Source organism: Chelonoidis abingdonii, chromosome 20 (assembly GCF_003597395.2).
Source record: "Chelonoidis abingdonii isolate Lonesome George chromosome 20, CheloAbing_2.0, whole genome shotgun sequence".
Classification (NCBI taxonomy): Eukaryota; Metazoa; Chordata; order Testudines; family Testudinidae; genus Chelonoidis; species Chelonoidis abingdonii.
In genome coordinates, this window is record NC_133788.1 from 13,085,301 (window position 1) to 13,105,274 (window position 19,974).

At 42.4% G+C, this 19,974-nt stretch overlaps 1 protein-coding gene across 3 annotated transcripts in view; it reads left to right on the top strand.

The window, feature by feature from the left end:
- PITPNM3 (PITPNM family member 3) overlaps positions 1–19,974 on the top strand; it is a 344,601-nt gene that overhangs the window by 322,858 nt on the left and 1,769 nt on the right. For all 3 annotated transcript variants that reach the window (XM_075074008.1, XM_075074009.1, XM_075074010.1), the window contains 5 exons: positions 5,864–5,980; positions 7,650–7,766; positions 14,958–15,106; positions 18,003–18,152; positions 19,095–19,278. In XM_075074008.1, coding sequence (XP_074930109.1) covers positions 5,864–5,980; positions 7,650–7,766; positions 14,958–15,106; positions 18,003–18,152; positions 19,095–19,278 — 717 coding nt within the window. The remainder of the gene's footprint in view (positions 1–5,863; positions 5,981–7,649; positions 7,767–14,957; positions 15,107–18,002; positions 18,153–19,094; positions 19,279–19,974) is intronic.

Here is a 19,974-nt window from a genome sequence, read left to right on the forward strand (position 1 = left end):
AGCGCCCTGAACCTACCCCAGAGAAGAGAAAGCGCGAGACCCAGCAGAACAGTACCGGCAATTTGCCACAATACTATAAGAGAAGGATACTTTCATAGCTAGAGCACAGGACTGGAAGTAAGATGTGGGTTACAGTCTGTTTTGTCATGTCCTCCTTGATCTTTGGGAAGGTATTTGCCCTTTCCGCTTGGCTTCCCTAGGGTACCACCCAAAAGGTGGGGAGGGGAGATCATACAGAACAAGCGGCAGTGAGAGCTGAATAGTTATCTACAAATCTCTTTGAAGATGAAAAGGACTATATTAAATGAAGAAGAGATGAATTGTTATAAGCTGGCATTTAAAAATAGGCACAAAGGATACAAATAGTAATTTAATGTGCAAGTTACTGGGCTTTAATCAAGGTTGTATTTTTGGATCAGATGTGTCTGCATCATCAATATGGCACTGAAATCGCTACTCTTTGGTAACAGAATATGCTGTTGATATCAGGCAGCACTGATGTACTTTGGATGAAATAATAGGTTGGTCTAATTGGATACTATGTTTATATGGAGGGCATGGAGGAGTCTGACCTTTGACTCCTGATAAAATAGGCTCCAAGTGACGAAGACATTAGTCTGACCCCATGATTAGTATGTGTGTGTTGTATCTTTATTTATCAAGAGTCAGTTGACTTCTGTTTACCTGGGAGAGGATTTTCTAAGGAGTGTAAATGAGGAGTAGGTGCTCTTTGCATGGTGATCAGCACAGTATAAATACAAGCGCTGGTTGAAAATTTTCTGATGGAGGAGTACAGCATCTGGAAAATGCTGATCTGATGGAACCAAAATTTTCCCTTGGGACGTGTCGATTCAGCTGATGCAGATGTAACACACACACCTCCTGGCTGTGGTGTTCTGTCCCTCCTAGTGGCACCAATACCACTTAGAGAAAGAGATATTAATGAGTTTGCTCTACAGCCTTAGCTTTTAGCTCATGCAGTAGAGGCTCATGCATATAGTCCAGAGGTCCCAGGTTCAATCCCGCCTGCCAACAACTGGGATCTGTTGATGTTCTACAGAGTCTACCTGTCTGGTTTCCTGCCAGCCCATCTGGCTCGCTGGATTGCCCAGCTCCCCAACTGCCTGGCTGGCCTACCTGCTCAGCTCTCTGGATCCCCAGCTGCCCAGCCAGACATGTTGAAAACTTCCATTTGGTTCTTCTTAAATAAGGTTTATTTAAAAAAAACAACTTCTATTTCATGGAAAATTGCACATTTCCAACTTTTCATTCAGATTTGTAACAAAACCTTTTTTGGAAATGTGCATTTTTCCTTGGAACAGGAATTCCAGTTACCACACAGATTTAATAACACCTAGGTAGAAAAAAGTACACGCAAAACTTGCAAGAGATCCACTGGCTCCAGAGAAGCTACCAAAGAAACACTACACATAAACAGTTGGAGTTTTTAATGTCTCTCTTTGACGTTTATTGTCCAGCCAAAGAGCTTCGTAACATGAATAAACTGCGTCAACGGAGCACTAAAGTCCATTGCGAAATTCTTATGCAAGTTCTCAGAGGAGTCATCTGCCTCCAGTTGGTGCAGTAGCTTACCAGCTGATTCTGAATCAAAGCCTATATATTCCTGCCCCTGTACAGTATCAATGTATACTTGTTTTAATTAACTCTGGTTTTATCAGAACTGAGGGGGACCTTTTAGCTTGGACACTGGTGCCAAGATCTGGAAAGTTGTTTTTTTTTCTTCTTCAACAGTCACCTTTTTCAATGGGTCCTTGCATTTTGTTGAGTGCAGTCCTTATCCCTCAAGTTAATCAAGTGAGTAGGAAGTGTCCCCATCAGCCTATCATTTGCCTAGGAAGAAGGAACGTAAAAATATCTACAGCTTACACTGATTTGGTAACTTCATGCCATTTCGTTTGAACAGAATCCTGTGCATTTTCATAAGAAACCAATGACCGTTAAACATGTCATTATCATGTTCCTTATTCCAGGGCAGAGGACGGTTGTAATATAGATACATCTGGGACTCAGTCTAAAGCCAATCTCAATCTTGAAGTCAATGGAAAGACTTTCACACACTTACCATTTCTGAACAGAGGAGGGAAGTGTTTCTTGTGTTTGCCCTTATCATTTACTCTTTCTATACATCCTGCATAGCCGTTACGTGTATTTGAGATCGAAAAACCTCAGAGTTCAACTTTTGAAGACCCTCTAATTTTGGGGTTTGTAAACCTTCCTCCCCAGGTCAAATGTTCCCCTCCCCCACACATGCTGATTCGGTTTCTTTCCACAAGCCTATCTTTTTAGCTGGTGTTATGCACTAAAAATAGAAGAAAACTTCCAATCCAAAGCTAAGCTGCCAGAGGTAGACATCCTGTATATGCTATTTGTTTTTCAATACTCAATTTTTTCTGCCGCCTCTTTTACCTTCCCCCACGTTCCTAGTAGTGTCTCTCTTTATTTTTCACTCTGCCTCCCTTCCCGCCCCCCCGCTCGAACCTACTGCTATTCAAGGTTTGATTCAAAGTCTGATTGCCAGAATGTCTGAGTAGTTTGAAAACTATGCAAGACAAGCTTGTGCACATTGTGGATATGGGTGTGTGTAGGTACATGCATATACACAGTTTGTGTCTAGCAAAACAATCTATCAGATACTGCAAACTTCAGTGTAACTTGTACTTTTTGGGCAAAGTTCATACAAGCATGCCATCCATCACCCTTTGCGCTTAAAATCAGGGGCTTAAAGCCAGTGTTCATAACTTCCCCATTAGAGATTAAGGTAATGGGCCCCTTAGAAATACCTACGGTAGACAGATTTCAGAGGTTATGCAGATATCTTTCTGAGGATTTCAGCACAAACTTGGCAATAAATGGTCAGAGGCTCTCTCCACAGTGGAATTCTCAAGGCCAGTTGAAGTAAACTTTGCTAGAAACAGTATCATCACAGTCGGTTAAAAGAAGAATTTACCCATTTAAACAAAACAAATCTCCATTTAAAGGAATAATAGATTTGCTGCTCTCCTTAAAGCAGAGAAGTGGTCACATTCAGAATTTTATTTTTAGAAAATAATTCTTCAAGTAATAGAATTCAGGTCCCTGATTTTCAACTCTGCAGACGCAGACACTTACACACAATTTGTTCTCATTTCCAGTGCTTGTGTCTTACTGCTCCATCTCCTTCTCCAGCTTTGGACTTTATGCCTTTTTATCATGGCTTGCTCTTCCCTCTTCTATCAAGCACCCTCTCCTTTCCTCTTTCAAATCCCTCCCTATTCCTACTTCTCTTCAAGCAATCCTTCCTACCTACTCCTCCTCAATGTCCCCCAGCGTGCAGCTGAGCTGTTGTGCTGTATCTTGACCCGTGTATGTGATTTTTCTTGTGTAATTTGATTATAAGCTATTCAGGGGCAGGGACCATGTCTCTGAAGTACCATGTAGATTTACAGCACTGTATAATGACTAGGTAATAAGGTACAACTTGTTCACTCTGCCTCTATACAGATTCAGGTTAATGAACATTCTGTAGGGCCAAATTGTCTTTGGCTGAGCAATGCCCATGGTGAATGGGATTTGTGTTAGTGAATAAATACCCTGTCTAAACTAAAACCCCAGAGTCCTCTCTAAAGCCAGTCATGGGCTACCCAGGGCTGCTTGTACTTTGCTTTAGAAATGTACTTATCTTTCCATTAGCGAATTTGTTTTTCCTGTTTGTTTTCCCCATAAGATTTTTTGCAAGTTAAGACAACAAATAGCACAGATATAAACTTCAGGTGAAAGGCTTCCGAAGCCTGTCAGGACTACTTGTATGAGTCAAAAGAACTCCAGTAGGTGTAGCCATGTGAGGAAAGTCAGCAAGACTTGGCTGTCTTTATGTGGAGAAGAAAAAATCATTGTGGGCTGAATGTTACCATGTCATTTTCTATGAAAAGATATTTTTCTTCCTCTCATACCTCTAAATATTAGAGAGGAAACACCCCTCATCCTCTGCCCCCACTTTTGCAATGCCCTTCTCTCTGCTCATGACACATTATATTTTATAAATGTCAAGACTGAGTGCTCTTCAATGGTTCCCTTAAAGCCTTTTCCTGAGAGGGAGATAGCAAAGTTGATCAGTACCATTCCTAGAGAAGAGCTCTGTGGGAGCTCAAAAGCTTCTCTCTCTCATCAGCAGAGGTTGGTCCAATAAAAGATATTACCTCACCCACCTTGTGTCTCCAGTGCTATTCCTGTCACTTCTCAAAATAACCCCTCTGTCTGTGAAGCGGGTGAGGTAAAAAACAGTGGACAATGAATTGGTTAGTCAGTTGTTCCAATAACTACAGATGGTTCTTCAGGTGATCCTGCTGAGATTGTTGATGTACTTTGACATGGGCAAGGAACCAATCCATTGGAACAACTGTCTTGGAAACATAGCATTACAAGTAAATAGCTGCTTAGCCTGGACTGGAAAGGAATGCTGGCCTTGCGGTGAACACTGAATTGGAGTCTCAGAGACCTAGGTTTAATTCCTGTTCCTGTCACAGATTTCCTGTGTGACTTTAAACAAATCACTTAAGGCCAGATATACACTGGTATTTAGGCATCTAAAGTTGCAGATGGGTGCCTAACCTGCTTTGGTGTTCTTGTAAATCTGTCAGGCCCCTAATTCCAGTTGAAAGCCACGGGGCTGTATATAGCAGGCATTTATTCAGAGGACCTTTCTTTGAGACAGCAGCGGCTGCACTGGCAGGTCTGTGGGTCTCACTAACTTGCATATAAATATACATTTAAAACAAAAGCAAGGCTGAGATTTTCAAAACTACCCAAGCAAGTTGGGCACCCATCTCTTCTAGGCAGCCGGGACATCTCAGTCTCAACAGGCACTTTTCCGTTTCAGTGTGAATCAGGCTGGGGACATCAGATTGGCTTAAAGGGTTCAGGGTTTGGCTTCTCTCTATTAAATGCCCATCAAGAGGGAATCTTGGACACCAGGTTGAAGGAGTGTTATGATATCCATATGGAGGCTGAAATAGCCAACAGCAGCCATTTCACATTAGCTCGTGGAGGAGGCTGAACTGAAGGTTTATGCTTGGTGAGCCAGTTGCTCATTTACACAGAAGTAACCTCATGCTATCCATGGTCCATCGGTCGCCAGTTAGAGTACAGACCTTCTCTTGTTTAAGTTGTAGATTGTTCCTTTAGCACCACAGAGAGCACAACAGCTCCCTGTTGGGTGCTGACATTTAGCCATACTCCCATATGATCTAGGCTTGTATTTTAATCAAGCTTCGCATGTTCAACCACTGGACTGAATTGTTGTGTCATGCTACTGCATATGGACCTAATATGTGGAACCACTCGCATGGGGGATAGGTGTGGAAAGCCAGTGCAAATGGGATCAGGGAGATGGCCACCAGGACCATCAAGGAAAGGGGAAGGTTGCAGCAAATGCTACTATGATCCATGAGCCATCATGTGACTGCTTTGTGGATGGCATCACAGCCCAGGAGGAGAGCATGCAACTATCCTCGATCCTTATGTAACACTGCAACTGTTTACTCTGGCTTTTGTGGGTTGTGAGGATTTGAGTCTGAAGCAGGAATAAATTTGCTTCATTGTGACTGGAAAACAACACAACCAGCTGCTAACATGCATTGTGCAGATACAATAACATCCTCTGCTTGCTTGACACTTAAGGTGAATGCAATGCAGGTACATTAATATTCCTGATCCGATTATCCATTTCTCTACCGTACTCTTGCCACATGATCTGGGGAACACAGCTAAACTGTTGCAACACTGTGCTTTCTCCTCCCCTACCAAGCATAGCTACGACGAATCTGGAGGCTACCCATCATTTGTGATAACATTAATCTCATTTCAGGTGATGAGGTATGAAAATGTGAATGTCAAGGAAAATGACAGCTTGGACCCTGCAACACTAAGCCCCTCCAATCCCCGAGAGAAATGGCTACGCAAGAGGACACACGTCAAGCTCAGAGTACGTATCATGTATCATCCCAGAGCAGATACAGGTACATGTCTTTCCTTGCAACAATTAAAATGGAATGCAGTTCTCTCACCTGCAGGTGATTGTTGCATAACTGCAGATTAGTAAAGAATTGAAAAGCATTAAGTATCTCTAGGGGAAGGAGGGAGTGTGTGTGTGTGTGTGTGTGTATCCTACTGACAGCGAGCGTATAAAAGTAAGAACTAAAAGAACAGAATTCTGAGACTTCAACAAAAACAACCACCTTAAGTGCTATAAAAGAACAAAAATGGTGTTAAAATTAAAGCAACATAATTCCAAGCACAATAGGTCGATCTGTAAACTCAGATTCACTTAGTGGAACCAATAGTGGATATTGGTTACATAACATTTTGCCCTTGCCTAGCTTCTTAATTCTCAGAAACACAGAGATTGACAAGTCAGAGCTCTCCAACTCAGGTGTGAGGTAGGTCATCTGTCCTGCTTTTCAGAGTGAGAGAACCGAAAGGTAGTGACCAGTGCGTACTTGGCAGAGTTGAGAATAGAACCCGAATGTTCTGACTCCTTACTTATGTGGCTACGGCACGGAACTATCCCTCCCCAGTGCTATTAAACCAGAGAACACGGGGACTGTGATTTCTAGTCCTCAATCATAATCTTGCTACCAGGGCAGTGGGGTCCAATAGTAAGTAAGGTCTGGGAGAATTGGGAATTGTGACAGCTGGATTTGATTCTCCTCTCCAAGGACAAAGGCCTAAGTGGTTCATGTGCTTTGTCCTAGCCTTCTGCAAGGGCCAGGGCAGAATTTCAACCCCAGGGAGTAGGGTTGCTTGTTTAAATACAAGGTTGTCTGGATCTGTGCAGCACGCAGCATGCTGAGGCCTCGGGATACTATTACAATACCAATAAACAATACCAGAACATTGGAGAGATGATGTGATTCAGGTGCTTTACTGTATCAGAGGGGTAGCCATGTTAGTCTGGATCTGTAAAAAGCAACAGAGTCCTGTGGCACCTTATAGACTAACAGATGTATTGGAGTATAAGCTTTCGTGGGTGAATACCCACTTCGTCAGATGCATGTAATAGAAATTTCCAGAGGCAGGTTTAAATATGCAGGCCAGAATCAGTCTGGAGATAACGAGGTGAGTTCAGTCAGGGAGGATGAGGCCCTCTTCTAACAGCTGAGGTGTGAACACCAAAGGAGGAGAAACTGCTTTTGTAGTTGGTTAGCCATTCACTGCACTGAGATTCAGGAGAGATGGGTTCAGTTATTGGCTCTGCCAGGCTCCTTGCGTGACCTTGAACAATTTCCTTAGGTGCTTTTGAAAATGCCATCCTAAGCCACTTAAGAAGAGCACGTCCCACTGATTTTTTTCAATGGGACTTGGGCTCCTCCTAAGTAATTCATGTGTTTTTGAAAAATCCCAATCTTGATCTCTCTGTGCCTCCATTCCCCATCTGTAAAACGGGGATAATATTCCCTTCTTCCCGCCCTTTGTCTGCCTCATCTATGTAGATTATAATCCGTCTGTTTGGGACAGACACTACCTCTTAGTATGTGTGTGTATCATCTCTGACCTTGATGGGGTGTAGGCACTAATATAATACAAACAACCTAACACAAAGCCTACCAAAGGCATAAAAACATGGAAATACTAACCTTTTGCTTTCATTTCAGAATGTAACTGCCAATCACAGAGCAAATGACGTCATTGCAGCCGAAGATGGTCCTCAGATACTGGTTGGGCGGTTTATGTATGGTCCCCTGGATATGGTCGCTTTAACAGGTGAAAAGGTAAAGCTAGAGCTTTTGTGGATCATTTTCCCCAAATTAATGTTAGTGGTGACATGTTGAGCACACTTAACTATATTACCACAGATGACTCCACAGTGATGGGGACTATGTTGAGTATCTCCTGTCACACTGGCAAACATGTGCTGAAACAACCCTTCTGATAGCTGACCTTTTCTACCCATCACCTTTCTTATGCGCTCCGGGCCATCTGAACCGGTTGATGCTGAGCATCAGCTGTGAAGTGATTACTAAGCATTCCATCCTATCACACCACCTACTGGAGACAGAATTAACTTCCCGAACAAGAATTAAAAGAGAGAATTCTGTAGCAGTGGCAAATCATGGAAGAAAAATTTATATCCCCCAGGTGAGACATTCAGATAAAGGAACTGGGACTCTGGGGGAGTCACATCAGTGATGTTTCTCTGAAACTAGGAAGCCTGAAGATGAATTTTAGCACCAGAGTAGTAATGTGACACAGCTGGGGCCATTGCTGCTCCAAAAGTCTCATACAATAGAAGTATTTAAGGCTGATAAAGCCAAGCGTTAAGCTACAATATACCAGTGCGTGTGTATGGCCTGATCAGACAGGGAGCACTGGTGGGGCAGAGCTTGTTGCAGGATCGGTGCTGGTAGGTTCACCCAAGCCCACTTTTGGGGTAGAACGTCAGGCCCACTGAAACATTGTGACTAACCTGTGTATGGCTATTAGTGTCTGATACGCAGAGAATACAATGCTACCGCAGCCTAGTGGAGATTCTCCTTTAGCTCAAGTGGCAGGGCTGTGCATTTTGGACAGAAGTTCTTAAGCTACCAGTGTATCCCCACTGTTGACCAGGAAGTGAATTTCGCAGTGAGACGTATAGCAGTGGAGTGGACAGGTCGCTTGCCTGGGTGTCAAGAGACCAGGGTTCTGTACCCAGCTGAGCCACAGACTTGCAGTATGATTTCAAGTAAAGTAAAACAATTGGCCTCTGTGTCTCAATTTTCTCATCTGTGACATGGAGACAGTGCTGCTTATCCTGATACCTTTGCATAGAGCTTTTGAGTTCTGCCGATGAAAAACATTATACTAGTGCTCGTTGTTATTTTATTACATAGGCACAGATTCACTGCAATCTGTAATGGTGAATCTTTTTGTGCTTCAGTAGAGTTGCCCAACAGTACAGTGGCTCTGTCATATTTATATTTCACGATCAGTGCAGTTTTATTTCATAACAAATGCCTGTAACTGAAAATAATGACAATGTCCGACATTGCTACACTTATACCATCATCTTGTAGAAACAAAAATGTGTCCCCTCTAGATGTGTGTAGTTTAATACCATGAACATAGCTTTAAAAAAATGACTTGCAGTTGTTTCCTTAAATGAGTTATCAGCCTTCATTTACAATAGGTGATGGCATAACTATCACTGTTTTGTCGAAGAAAATGAAGGTGGTGGTAGTAGCTGAATTATTGAAAAGCAACCGATAGCATCCCTAGCCCTGTCATTGCTGGCAGGGTCGTGACACAGCTGAGCTGAATGTAATCACAGGCTAGGAATGAAATAATGGGTTCCGAGCACAATCTACTGCTTGCACTCTAACCTCGGGCATCTTGCTTTTGAAACCATCTGCAGTTAAATAGTCACTCTTAATAACTGGTTTACATAAAGGAAGCTTGCATTGTGCTCTCACTGCTATTTAACATACCTCAGCTACCAGGAAATACATGCCCCTTCTTTGTTTCATAGAATGTAGATGTGGGGCAGATTTCTTTTTTCCTTTACCTATGCAGTACAATCCCTGGCACTACGCATGCTAAACTGGGGAAAGTGAGCGAAAGAAGCCAACTGTGACTAATTATCAGGCATAAGCCCTAATCAGTCTGTATTATGACTTCCTCATGGCACAATGAGAATCTTACTACAGTGCAAAAGAAGTCTTGCTTGGAGTTCCAGTACTCTGAAACAGCCTTTATTTCATGTGACCTTGGATAGAGAATTGGCCACAGCAGCAGTTTTCAATGTGAGGGTCACAACCAGCTGTCATACTGCCTTGCCTTTCTCAGATTGCTAGGTAGGAAGGTGGTGGGGATCCTGGTATGGAAAAGGCTAAGAGCCTCTGTGCTTACAGGTACCTTGGTTCCCGTAGCCTGGCTGTGACACGTGCATAGAATGCTGGCAGTCACATAACTGTAGTGAGGATGCGGAGCACTCACTGCATGTACCAGAACTATTTAATTTAGTCACTGTGTCACTCTCCTTTGGAAGCGTTTCTGATGCACTTTTCACTTGTAAGTATTTGGATTCTCACCCTATAGAATTCAAAAGCACCATTGGCCACCTTCTTGAAAACCTAGCAGACAGGCTAAGATTTGCTTGGTGCCAGATATCCATATCTAAAGGTTGTCCCCTCAGAAATTAGGACCATTGCATGGGTAGGAGGAAGCTTGAATTTCTGCTACCATTGTTGGAATGGTTCCTTGGTTGCATAGTGAACTTTGGTTAATATAGTGCTCGTTAAAGGTGAAATGTCTGGAGAGTAAACTATTAAAACGTGCCATTTAATTTCAAGAGGTGTGCAGATCTTGTAGTCCAACCCCCTCAAATACAACAATCTTTATTGTCTGGGTTGGTGGCAGATTGCAGGTACATTTCCAAAAGAAAATTATGTGTGCGCACACACCAATGACTTTTTAATGCAGGTTTGTTCCCCATTCCACTGCATTTGGAAACGCAGCTTAGGAAACCTGGTTGCGCCTCTGCCTTTAATGTAATAGCAAAGTCCCCCACAACTGAATTACTGTAAAAGGCAAAAATGGTGTGGCTTTTCCTAACACAGCCATAGAGAACTCCTGGTTGAAGACATGGTGGAAGTTGACTAAATTTATCCTGGGAGTAACTCCATTGAAATCAATTAAGCTACAGCAGGGGATGAATATGCCTCCTTATATTGACTCCAGACCGAGTAGTGTGCATGTAACAGTATTTCTCTGTGCTACACAGTGCTTTGTTGTTCTGCTCTACAGTTCCTAAGAATGTGCTGCTACTATGATGTCATTGCAGAATTCAGCCTTTCCTGTGCCAATATAAATTAAATTATCAAAGTGGGGTGAGGTTACATTTAGTTAAGATCGTTGTTTCAATCTGGTGTCTTGGTTTGTAACAACTCTAAAACAGCCCTATTACTTGAGATGACACAGGGGATAAGATCACAGATTTGCTCAAACTTTATTGCAGATTTTTATCATAGCCCTGGCATTATGAGAAGCACATAAGTTGTATTGCTCCAGAACTTGATTACTACTTTTTCATACTATTCCTCAAATGTAGATTTAATTGATATTTTGGACCTATCTGGATGTGAATGAACAATGCAGTCTCACAGTATATTTGCTTTGTATTAAAAGGCTTCAGTTACGCATTCAGGAAGCCTAGAACTCCCGCCCGCTCATGAAGTAACCCCCCTCCACACCATTTTTTATTTATATTACAGTAGCATCTAGAGCCCCAAGTACAGGGGCCCCATTGTGCTGGGTACAATTGTACAAACAGAGAGAGAGAGTCCATGTCCCAAGGATCTTAAAAGAGGCAAGACGGTGACGGGTGGGAGGGAAAAGGAAGCAGAGAAGTGGAGTGACTTGCCCAGCACTACATAGCAATTCACTTAGAGCCAGGAATGGAATGCAGGTCTCTGAGTCCCATTCAGGTGCTCCATCCATTGGACCACCCTGCCTTTCGAGCTGTTGAAGGACTAGATTGTGCCATTTGCACTCTCTCACGTTTCTGGGTGGGGGATGTGTGCTGCCCAGGTGGCATTCTGTCTGCTCAGCGCTGAGGCAGGCAGGTAGCATTTTCAGGAGCAGCAAATGACCTATGCTTTAAAATGATGCAGCATGTGTTCCCTTAGTGCCACTGGCTGTGCTGGGAGGGTGAGATGCTGGCTCTGGCCCTTTTCATGCGTGGCACGCCTGAGGTCCCCTTGCTTGTGCTTAGAGAACTGAATCACTGGCTGTCTGTGCCATCTACTCCCCCTCCCTGGTGCACTTTTGCAGCAGCAGTTAGTCTAGCCGAAGTGTTTGATCTGCCTCTACATCCTGCCCCTAACTCAGGAGTTGGGGTTGTTCTGCTAGCAACACAAGAGAACAAAGTATACTGTGTCCGCAGAGGACAGAAGGAGGTCACTTGAAATCCATACTGATTTTGATTATAGAGGCATGAGAAGGAGCCGTGGGAGGGATGACAACTCTTAAATTAGCTAGATTCTGTGATTTGAGCACTCCATAAGCATCACTTTATGCATGATTTGGGAGTCGGATGTAGTTAGCTTCACTTTAGGTTGCTCTCATCAGTAAGCAGAAAATTCTCTTTGAGCTATGATTGCTTTCAGCCTCTTGTGTAAAAATACACTAGAGGAGTCAGTGTTGGATGCTAGTAAGGAGAGTCCTCCCAGTTAGAGCACAGAACTGGGGGACCAAGATTCTAAACTTGGCACAGTGCCATGCCACCTTGGGGACAAGTCATGTAACTGCTCTGTGCTTCAGTTTCCCTATCTGTAAAATGGGGATGAATATTTACTGACCTCACGCTGGGGTTGAGATGCTTGAAAAGGGCAAGAATATCTTTGTTGCTGCCAGGCATAGTGCTGCAGCTTACACGTATATTCTGTTTTCCAAGGGAATTCTTCGAGTCCATTTAGGATTTCTACAAACTGCTCATTTGTATTCCCATTGACTTTCTGTCATTTCAGTAACAGTGAACACATTTGGCTTCTAACAGGTACAAGCATGAAACTAACTAGATTAAAAACGTAGCCTTGTTTATTCCTTTCAGACTGCAGACCCACTACTGCCATTTAAATGTATGGCTCTGGTATAACCCAAAGTACAGTGGTGGGAGAAGGACATAAAAAGACTAACTTGGAGAGAGATTACTTATTAAGCTATAAAGATGTGTACGGAAACAAACTCATGCAGGGATGATGAGTGAGGGAGAAGGTAGTGCAGCTAAACCAAATGCTGTTCTGATCACAGTCAGATGCTTAATTTGGATGTTTCAAAGGCATTTTACATGCTTTATTAATATTTTATTTGTTTCCAGTGTCTCTTTCATTATGCGTTTTTCTGCATGCTCGGTGTTCTCTGGGGAGGTGCACTGTAACATAAATAGTTTCAGACTGGCCACACAACATATAACTCTATTTTTGGGTAATGTTGGAGTTTGTCCTTCTGTTAAATGTAACCCCAAATCCCATTTTCTCCTGCAAGGGAGACTCCAGGATTTCAGCCATGAAATGCCTTGATTGGACGTGCAATCTTATTATGGTCAATTTAACCCCAGTTCCGAGGAAGATAAGTGGAGTTCCATGTCTGTTCTGTCGAAGCTGGGGGTTTCTAGAGTGCCAATCACCATGGTATCCAATGCTCTAATTCAGCAGAGCTCCTTTAAGAGTTTTGCTGAATCAGGGCCTAAGCCTTTAATTTATGCCACCATAGAATCTAAGCCCAGTGTTGCATGTTCAAATGAAAATGTTAGAAACAAGAGCCCCCAGCTGCTCCATGTGAAAGCTGGGCCAGATTCTCAGCCAGTGTAAATCAGCCTCTTGACTTTGGCAGAGCTATGCTGATTTACACCAGCAGAGGTTAGGCCCAGGGTGTATTATTTTATGGATTTTTTTTTTTTCTCCTTGTAAGGGCTTTAATGAGACTGGGGCTTTGTCCTTTGACAACACTTCCCTCCCTGATGTTGGTCTGCCTTGCTGCTTGCGTTCATGCCTCAGAAAGGGCTGCATTTCAGCAATGGGGAAAGCAAAGTGTGTGTTAGGATGTAATAAAATTCTGTCGTTCGTAAAGGTCCTTAGAATCTTGTGCCTTTAATGGTGCAAAAGAAGTGTTTGACATTCAGATTCCCTTGAGGAATTCATTTGGGCTGTGGAATTTTCACTCACACAAGTGTAGTTAACGTTCTAATTCGGGGGGAGGGTGTGTGTCAAATCTCACAATGAAAGAGTACCACTCTGCACTTACACATAACACCTTTCATTTAAGGATCGAACAGCATCATCATCTCCATTGTATATGGGGAAACTGAGGCACAGTGAATAGACATAGCAATCAACAGCATTTTATGTTCCCATCATAAAGTCTTTGCTGTGGAATGGATATGATAGAGGAAAGTTGTTTGAGAGTGCAAACCAAAGAGTTTGTGTGTTTGCTTTTTCTGTGAAATTGCTTTTTACTTTGACACCACAGATTGCTTCCTCATCTTTATAAAAGAAAAAAGGAAGAACTGAATGGTTGAATAAAATAAAGTTCAAGCTGTAATTCACTAAAGAAAATGCATCTCTTCTTTATAGATCCACTACTCTTTGAAGATTGTCTGCAGAGAAATGATTCTTCTCACTTTATTGTTATCAAAACTTCCCATGTTTTCCCCATTGCTTCCTTGTGCTAAGGGGGTACTTGAAAGATTCAGATACAGAATCCACTTAGGGTACAAAATGAACAGTGTGAGCCATAGAAAGTTTCAGGACTTAGAAAAACAAAATCCTCAGAAACATCCTGCTGTGTGTCTATATGAGAACTATGACTTCACATTGAAGTCTAAAAGCAGCCGGAGGGGGCCGGGGGAAGGGTAAATTTTGATAACACTTCTGTTGTAAGCTTTCAAAAGGGTTTTAGCATGTAATTGTATTCAAACCTCATTGCCACAATGCATCATTCAGGCCAAGAGAACTGGACATTTATAGGAATAACAGGAATATATGAAGTTAGGGACTCGATTCTGCAAGATGCTGAGCACTCTGGTCCCAATCCTGCACAGCACTTAAGCACACTCTGTGTAAAAGTAATCCCTGGTGACTTGAATAGGGGCAATTGTTTGCTTAAGTGCTGTGCAAGATGGAGTCCAGAGTACTCAGTATGTTGCAAGATTGAGCCTAGTAATTTAAAAAATAGACCTTCATGCTTCAGGACATAAATCACCCTCTAACTGCAGAGGGGTTGTGAGAAAACTGTCCAGTGGGCAGATTATCCCAAAACCATTTACTGTAGGGTTTCTTGCATCTTTGTCTGAGGTATATGGTACTGGCCCTTGTCAGAGATAGGACATTTCACTGGTCTGAGCCAGTCTGGCATGTGCTATGAGTCTGATGGGTGTTGTATTCTAACAAATTTAATAGATTTTTTGTTTGTTTGTACTTTTACAGGTTGATATCCTTATTATGACTGAACCCTCTTCAGGCAGGTGGGTGTATTTCGACACAGAGATCACCAATAGCAGTGGCAGGATATCCTACAACATACCCAAACAGAAGAGGCTTAGAGTTGGCGTGTATCCCATCAAAATGGTGGTTAGGTAATATTTTAAGATTTCAATGTTTGATAATTAAGGTGTGGGATTCCCTAGTACAAAGAGAGTTATGCCATTAAAAAACAAACAAACAAAAAACCCAACAGAAAACTGCATTTACCATGAGTGCCATTCTTCAAATGGAGCAAAAACACTTTTTGTTTGTCCACAACAATGAGCAAATTTATTGCTCTGGAGATGTTTATTCCACCATTATGGGCTTGATATGTAGACAAAGAACCTGTGCTTTTAGACAATGCAGGCCAAATGATGGCCCTTGTCTGGATGGAGGGCATTCAGAGTTCGGTCACGTATCTGTTCCAGCTGTGGAAATGGGTGCTGCTGTGTGGACAGACAGAGGGGATGGGGGCAAATAGCAGTTAAATGGGTTCACTGTGGGGCTATGATCAGGATATCTGCACTGGGAGGTGGGACCTCTTGGCAACCCCCCGCTAAACAGATATGTTAATTTTTGTACTCAGAAGTGGCAGATCTGAAGATGAGTGAGGATGGACGGAAGCAGAGGGAAGGAGGTTACTTACACAGCAAGCTCCTTGGGGCAGGGATTGCTGCCTTGCTGCATTTTGTACAGCATATAGAACAGTGGGGTTCATGACAGGAGCTCCTACTTGCTACTGCAGTGCAAATAATAACTGGCAACAAACTACACGTGATCCTTAGCTGCCATTTGAAAACGTTTTTTTAATTAATGCACATAAGGGGGGAGCAGGGTGATGCTTTTTTAGAGAGACAAGTCTCCTGTTAATTTTATTTTCTAGACCGAAGGCAGAGTTGGTTAATTGCTAAGATTAATATACTAAGCTGTAGGAGTAAAACTAGTCAAAGTGCTTTGATACCACAAAGACCTCACTAGCAGGAAAGCCTCCCCTGGGCTTCGTAATGGTCATTCACATCACATGAGCCATCACTGCAGATTTGAATAAGATACTGGAGACCGGATGGTTTTGTGGCTGGGGTAGTTCTGGCACAGCCTTCCTGTGCAAACTTGGGCAAGTCAGTTCATCTCTTTGTGTCCATTTCCCAGTGCTTCCTTTCCCCAACCCTTTGTGCGCGTTGCCTATTTTTATCTTAAGCATTTTGGGGCAGTGAGGGTCTCTTAATATGTCTGTACAATGCCCAGGCCAATGGGGCCCTGATCTCAGCTGCAATATATAGACATTACAGTGATACAAACAACAGCCAGTGGGACTCCACTAACTTGTGTTTAGTCTTGTAAATGCAGGGGATCAGGGCTGTTTAAAGGCCCTAGCAAAGGTGTAGCTTGGGTAATTCAGAGCCTGCTTGTGGGTGGGGTTGGGATGAAGGATGATCTGCATTCCTCAGGGTGGTGACCAGTTTCTCCTGTTGAAATGAATAGTGAAGGTATTGCTGTGTTCCAAGTCTGCAGTTCAGTTCAGTTCATCTGTTGATGTCAGGTTGACTGAAGGAATCACTTTAATTCTGTACTTAATGCCAGACTTATTTTAAATTGAAAAACACAGCCTTAAAGCAACAATTCAGTTAAGTAAAATCAATTGACTCTCTCCTAGCTCTCAAGAGTTTCATGAAAAGCCCTCTGCTGAGTCAAGCATAAAGAGGAAAAATGTGTGAAATAAAATTAATGTGCCTAAGTGTGTGGATGGGGGCAACCGTGCTTCTAAAGCTTTTTATGTTTAGTAAGAAACTGCTAAATGCTTTGACATAAAGTTTTAATTTAATACTCCACTTTAGAGTTAAACTTCAGGCCCACTTGGGAAATAACTTGCAGATTCCACTGAATGTCTCCTCTAAAAAATGGAACTAAAGGTCTCCTCACAGCTAATCAAATGGAAGATCAGCTTTCCAATTCCACATATATATTTTCTTAATTAGTAATAATTCCATTGGAGAGTAGCAGGCAATCAATTTGAGAAGATAGGGCTGCTTAAAAACAAATTAAGGTCTATTTTGAGAAGTCTGCAGTTTAAAACATTGCAACTGACTCGGGAGCCAATCTTCTGCTTCCCTGGGTCTTAGATTGCAGGTTTAATATGGTTCATGCTAGAATGGAAGTAGCTGTTTCCTCCTTACCCTTAAATGATCATGCCTGGACCTGACGTGATGCGGGCACATTTCTAAGCAGAAATCCATCCTGCAAGATGTTGCCAGTAACACCAGATACAATTTCCCCCATAGCTGTAACATTCACTGTGACAAAGAGGGCAGGGCTTGGGTCAGAACTGCAGAGCAACATGATTCATATGCCAGGAAAAGGTAAGAGAATTGTGGAATTTCTGCACCTGCCTTTTGTGGGCATCCTAAGAGCTGCACTCCAGTGAAAGAATACTCAGTGAGTAGAAGCTTGCAGATGCCAGAGCTCTGGAAGTAAGCACCTAGTGTTCGAATTCCTCCCCTTTTGTGAATTTGTTAGACTCTTCTGTGCCAGCATTTTCAGCACAATTAAACAAGGACAGAGGAATGGTCAATTCCTGTCCATTGCTGTTACGTAGTAAGGTTGACTTTTTGCAAGCATGCACGTCACATTTTTCCATATAAAACTGTGGATGCCTGATATCTTTAGGCTGCTTTAAAAAACCCAGGCTGATTTTTATTTCTCAGCTGCAAAAGAGGACAAAGCCTACAGAACACTATTGTATTGTCAGTGATTTTTTTTTTTTTGTTCTTGCAATACTTTAATTAGATTTATGCAAATCTCAATGTTTTAGCCCAGTGGACTTGGTAAATTAGCTTCTTAAAGGGTCCCAACATCTCTACTTTCTGGTTCAAAGTGGAAACAGGATAGTTGAGTCCCATTAGGCATGTGGAGCCTTGAATGCCTTGTTCCAGACAAACCTCATTTCTGGGTTTTGTTGTAATTCACAGCATTTGAGTTCTGATGCTTTGCTTTGTTTTTCTTCTCCAGGGGCGACCAGAGCAATGCACTGAGTTACCTGACTGTGCTTCCCCCGGGAATGGAGTGTGTGGTGTTTAGCATTGATGGCTCCTTTGCAGCGAGTGTCTCAATCATGGGTAGTGATCCCAAAGTCCGAGCTGGGGCAGTTGACGTTGTCCGGTAAGGGACACATACACAGTGGTGTTTTTTGAGTCCCTGCCTCATCCCTTTTTAACAAAGGGGATCAAACTGGATGCAAGAATTAGATTGTTCACAAATTTTATGCATTTTTTAAGGCCTGTAATTCTTTAGATAAATTTTTGTATCATTCAGACATCCAGCTATACCTGATTTGCACAGATATTTACACATTTTATAGATGCTTAACTTCATGATTTGCACAGTAAATTATACCAAAGTTAAAAGGCTGCCTCTGGGAAACATGGCCCAAAAGCGTATGGAGTCAATGGATAATTTTTCCATTTATTACTCTGATTATCAAGAAGGCTGGTGAGATATTGGAGGAGTTTATGCTATAATGAATTTTAATCCTGAGGCATGCTGTACCTTCCAGATTTAAAGCACTGTGAGACTCAGTTTTAAGAACCACCTAATTCCTTCACTTAAGAAGTCAGTTAATGCTGCACTGGTCGAAGAATTGGGGTCTATCATTTTAAACTCAGTGCCCTTTGAACCCTCCTGAAAATGGAATGATGGGCATCTCAGTTTCCCAGGCTGTGATTCTGCTCTTGTTGAAATTAAAGGCAAAATTTCCATCCATTTTTAAGGACAGCAGGACTGAATCCACAGGGTGCAGAATATTTAAGATAAAATACATTTGGAAATATCCCCAGTGTTTTATACAACGGTATTTGCACAAGTCTGCCTATTGCTCTTCCCCATTTCTCCTAAGGCATACAAATTATTACATGAACCCACCAGGATGTTAGCTATTAAAATCCGAAACCTGACCCCATCCAGCTAGCCTCTAACCTATTGAGAGATTATGCCTGGCTTTTCTTAAATTGGCTCCATGTTCAGCAAAGATGTTCATTAAGATTCAAGTGAATCGTGACTTCTCCCCCGCTTTCCACTCTCCCATGCTGCTTTTGCTTCTAACAGCCACTGGCAGGATCTGGGATATCTGATCATCTATATCACTGGCCGTCCTGATATGCAAAAGCAGAGAGTGGTCTCATGGTTATCACAGCACAACTTTCCTCAAGGGATGATTTTCTTCTCGGATGGGCTTGTTCATGACCCACTACGACAAAAGACTATTTTCCTCCGGAATCTAATGCAAGAGGTAATAGAGGCTCGTGTACATATTGAAATCAAATGATCAGTTGCTGGAAAGTCAGATCTCTATTGTTATTTCCTTCCAAGGGGAAGAGACCCTCCCCTTTGGCAAAGACCATTGTCCATTACAAGGTATTTTGCTGTATCTTGGTTTCCTTCCTAGCATTCAGGTGCAAAAAAGGCTGCTCTGCCTTCTGAGGGTCTTGGATCAAGGCTATTTATTTTGTTGATGCATATAAATAAATCCACTAGCTATGAACAGTACAAGGTCAAATGTGCGTAGCCAAGCTATTGTCCTGATTTAAGAGAATCCAGTCAACATGATGTCTGATAATGGCTGCACTCTTCCATTTGCTAACAGTATTAATTATGAATAGTCAGGAAAAATCCAGGCTGAGTTTGATAAGCTTCTGCATGGATTCTGGTCCCTCAAAGTCATGGTTGAAGCACGTTGGAGGGGTGACAGAAGGGTTAAATTTGCTATGTAGCTACCTCTGCTATGTCTGATAATTTTCAGTGACCTGAACCTGGCAACAAAACCTTCACTTTTATAAGACAAATATGGAGGTCTTTTGAGTCTCACTAAATTCCATTCCTTGTGCTGTGATCACATAAAATCCCCTAAAGCAAGATTGGAGATCTTTAAGGCTCTTAGTTGCTACAGGAAATGATGCTGGTTTCTCAGTGGGGTACAGACTACGGT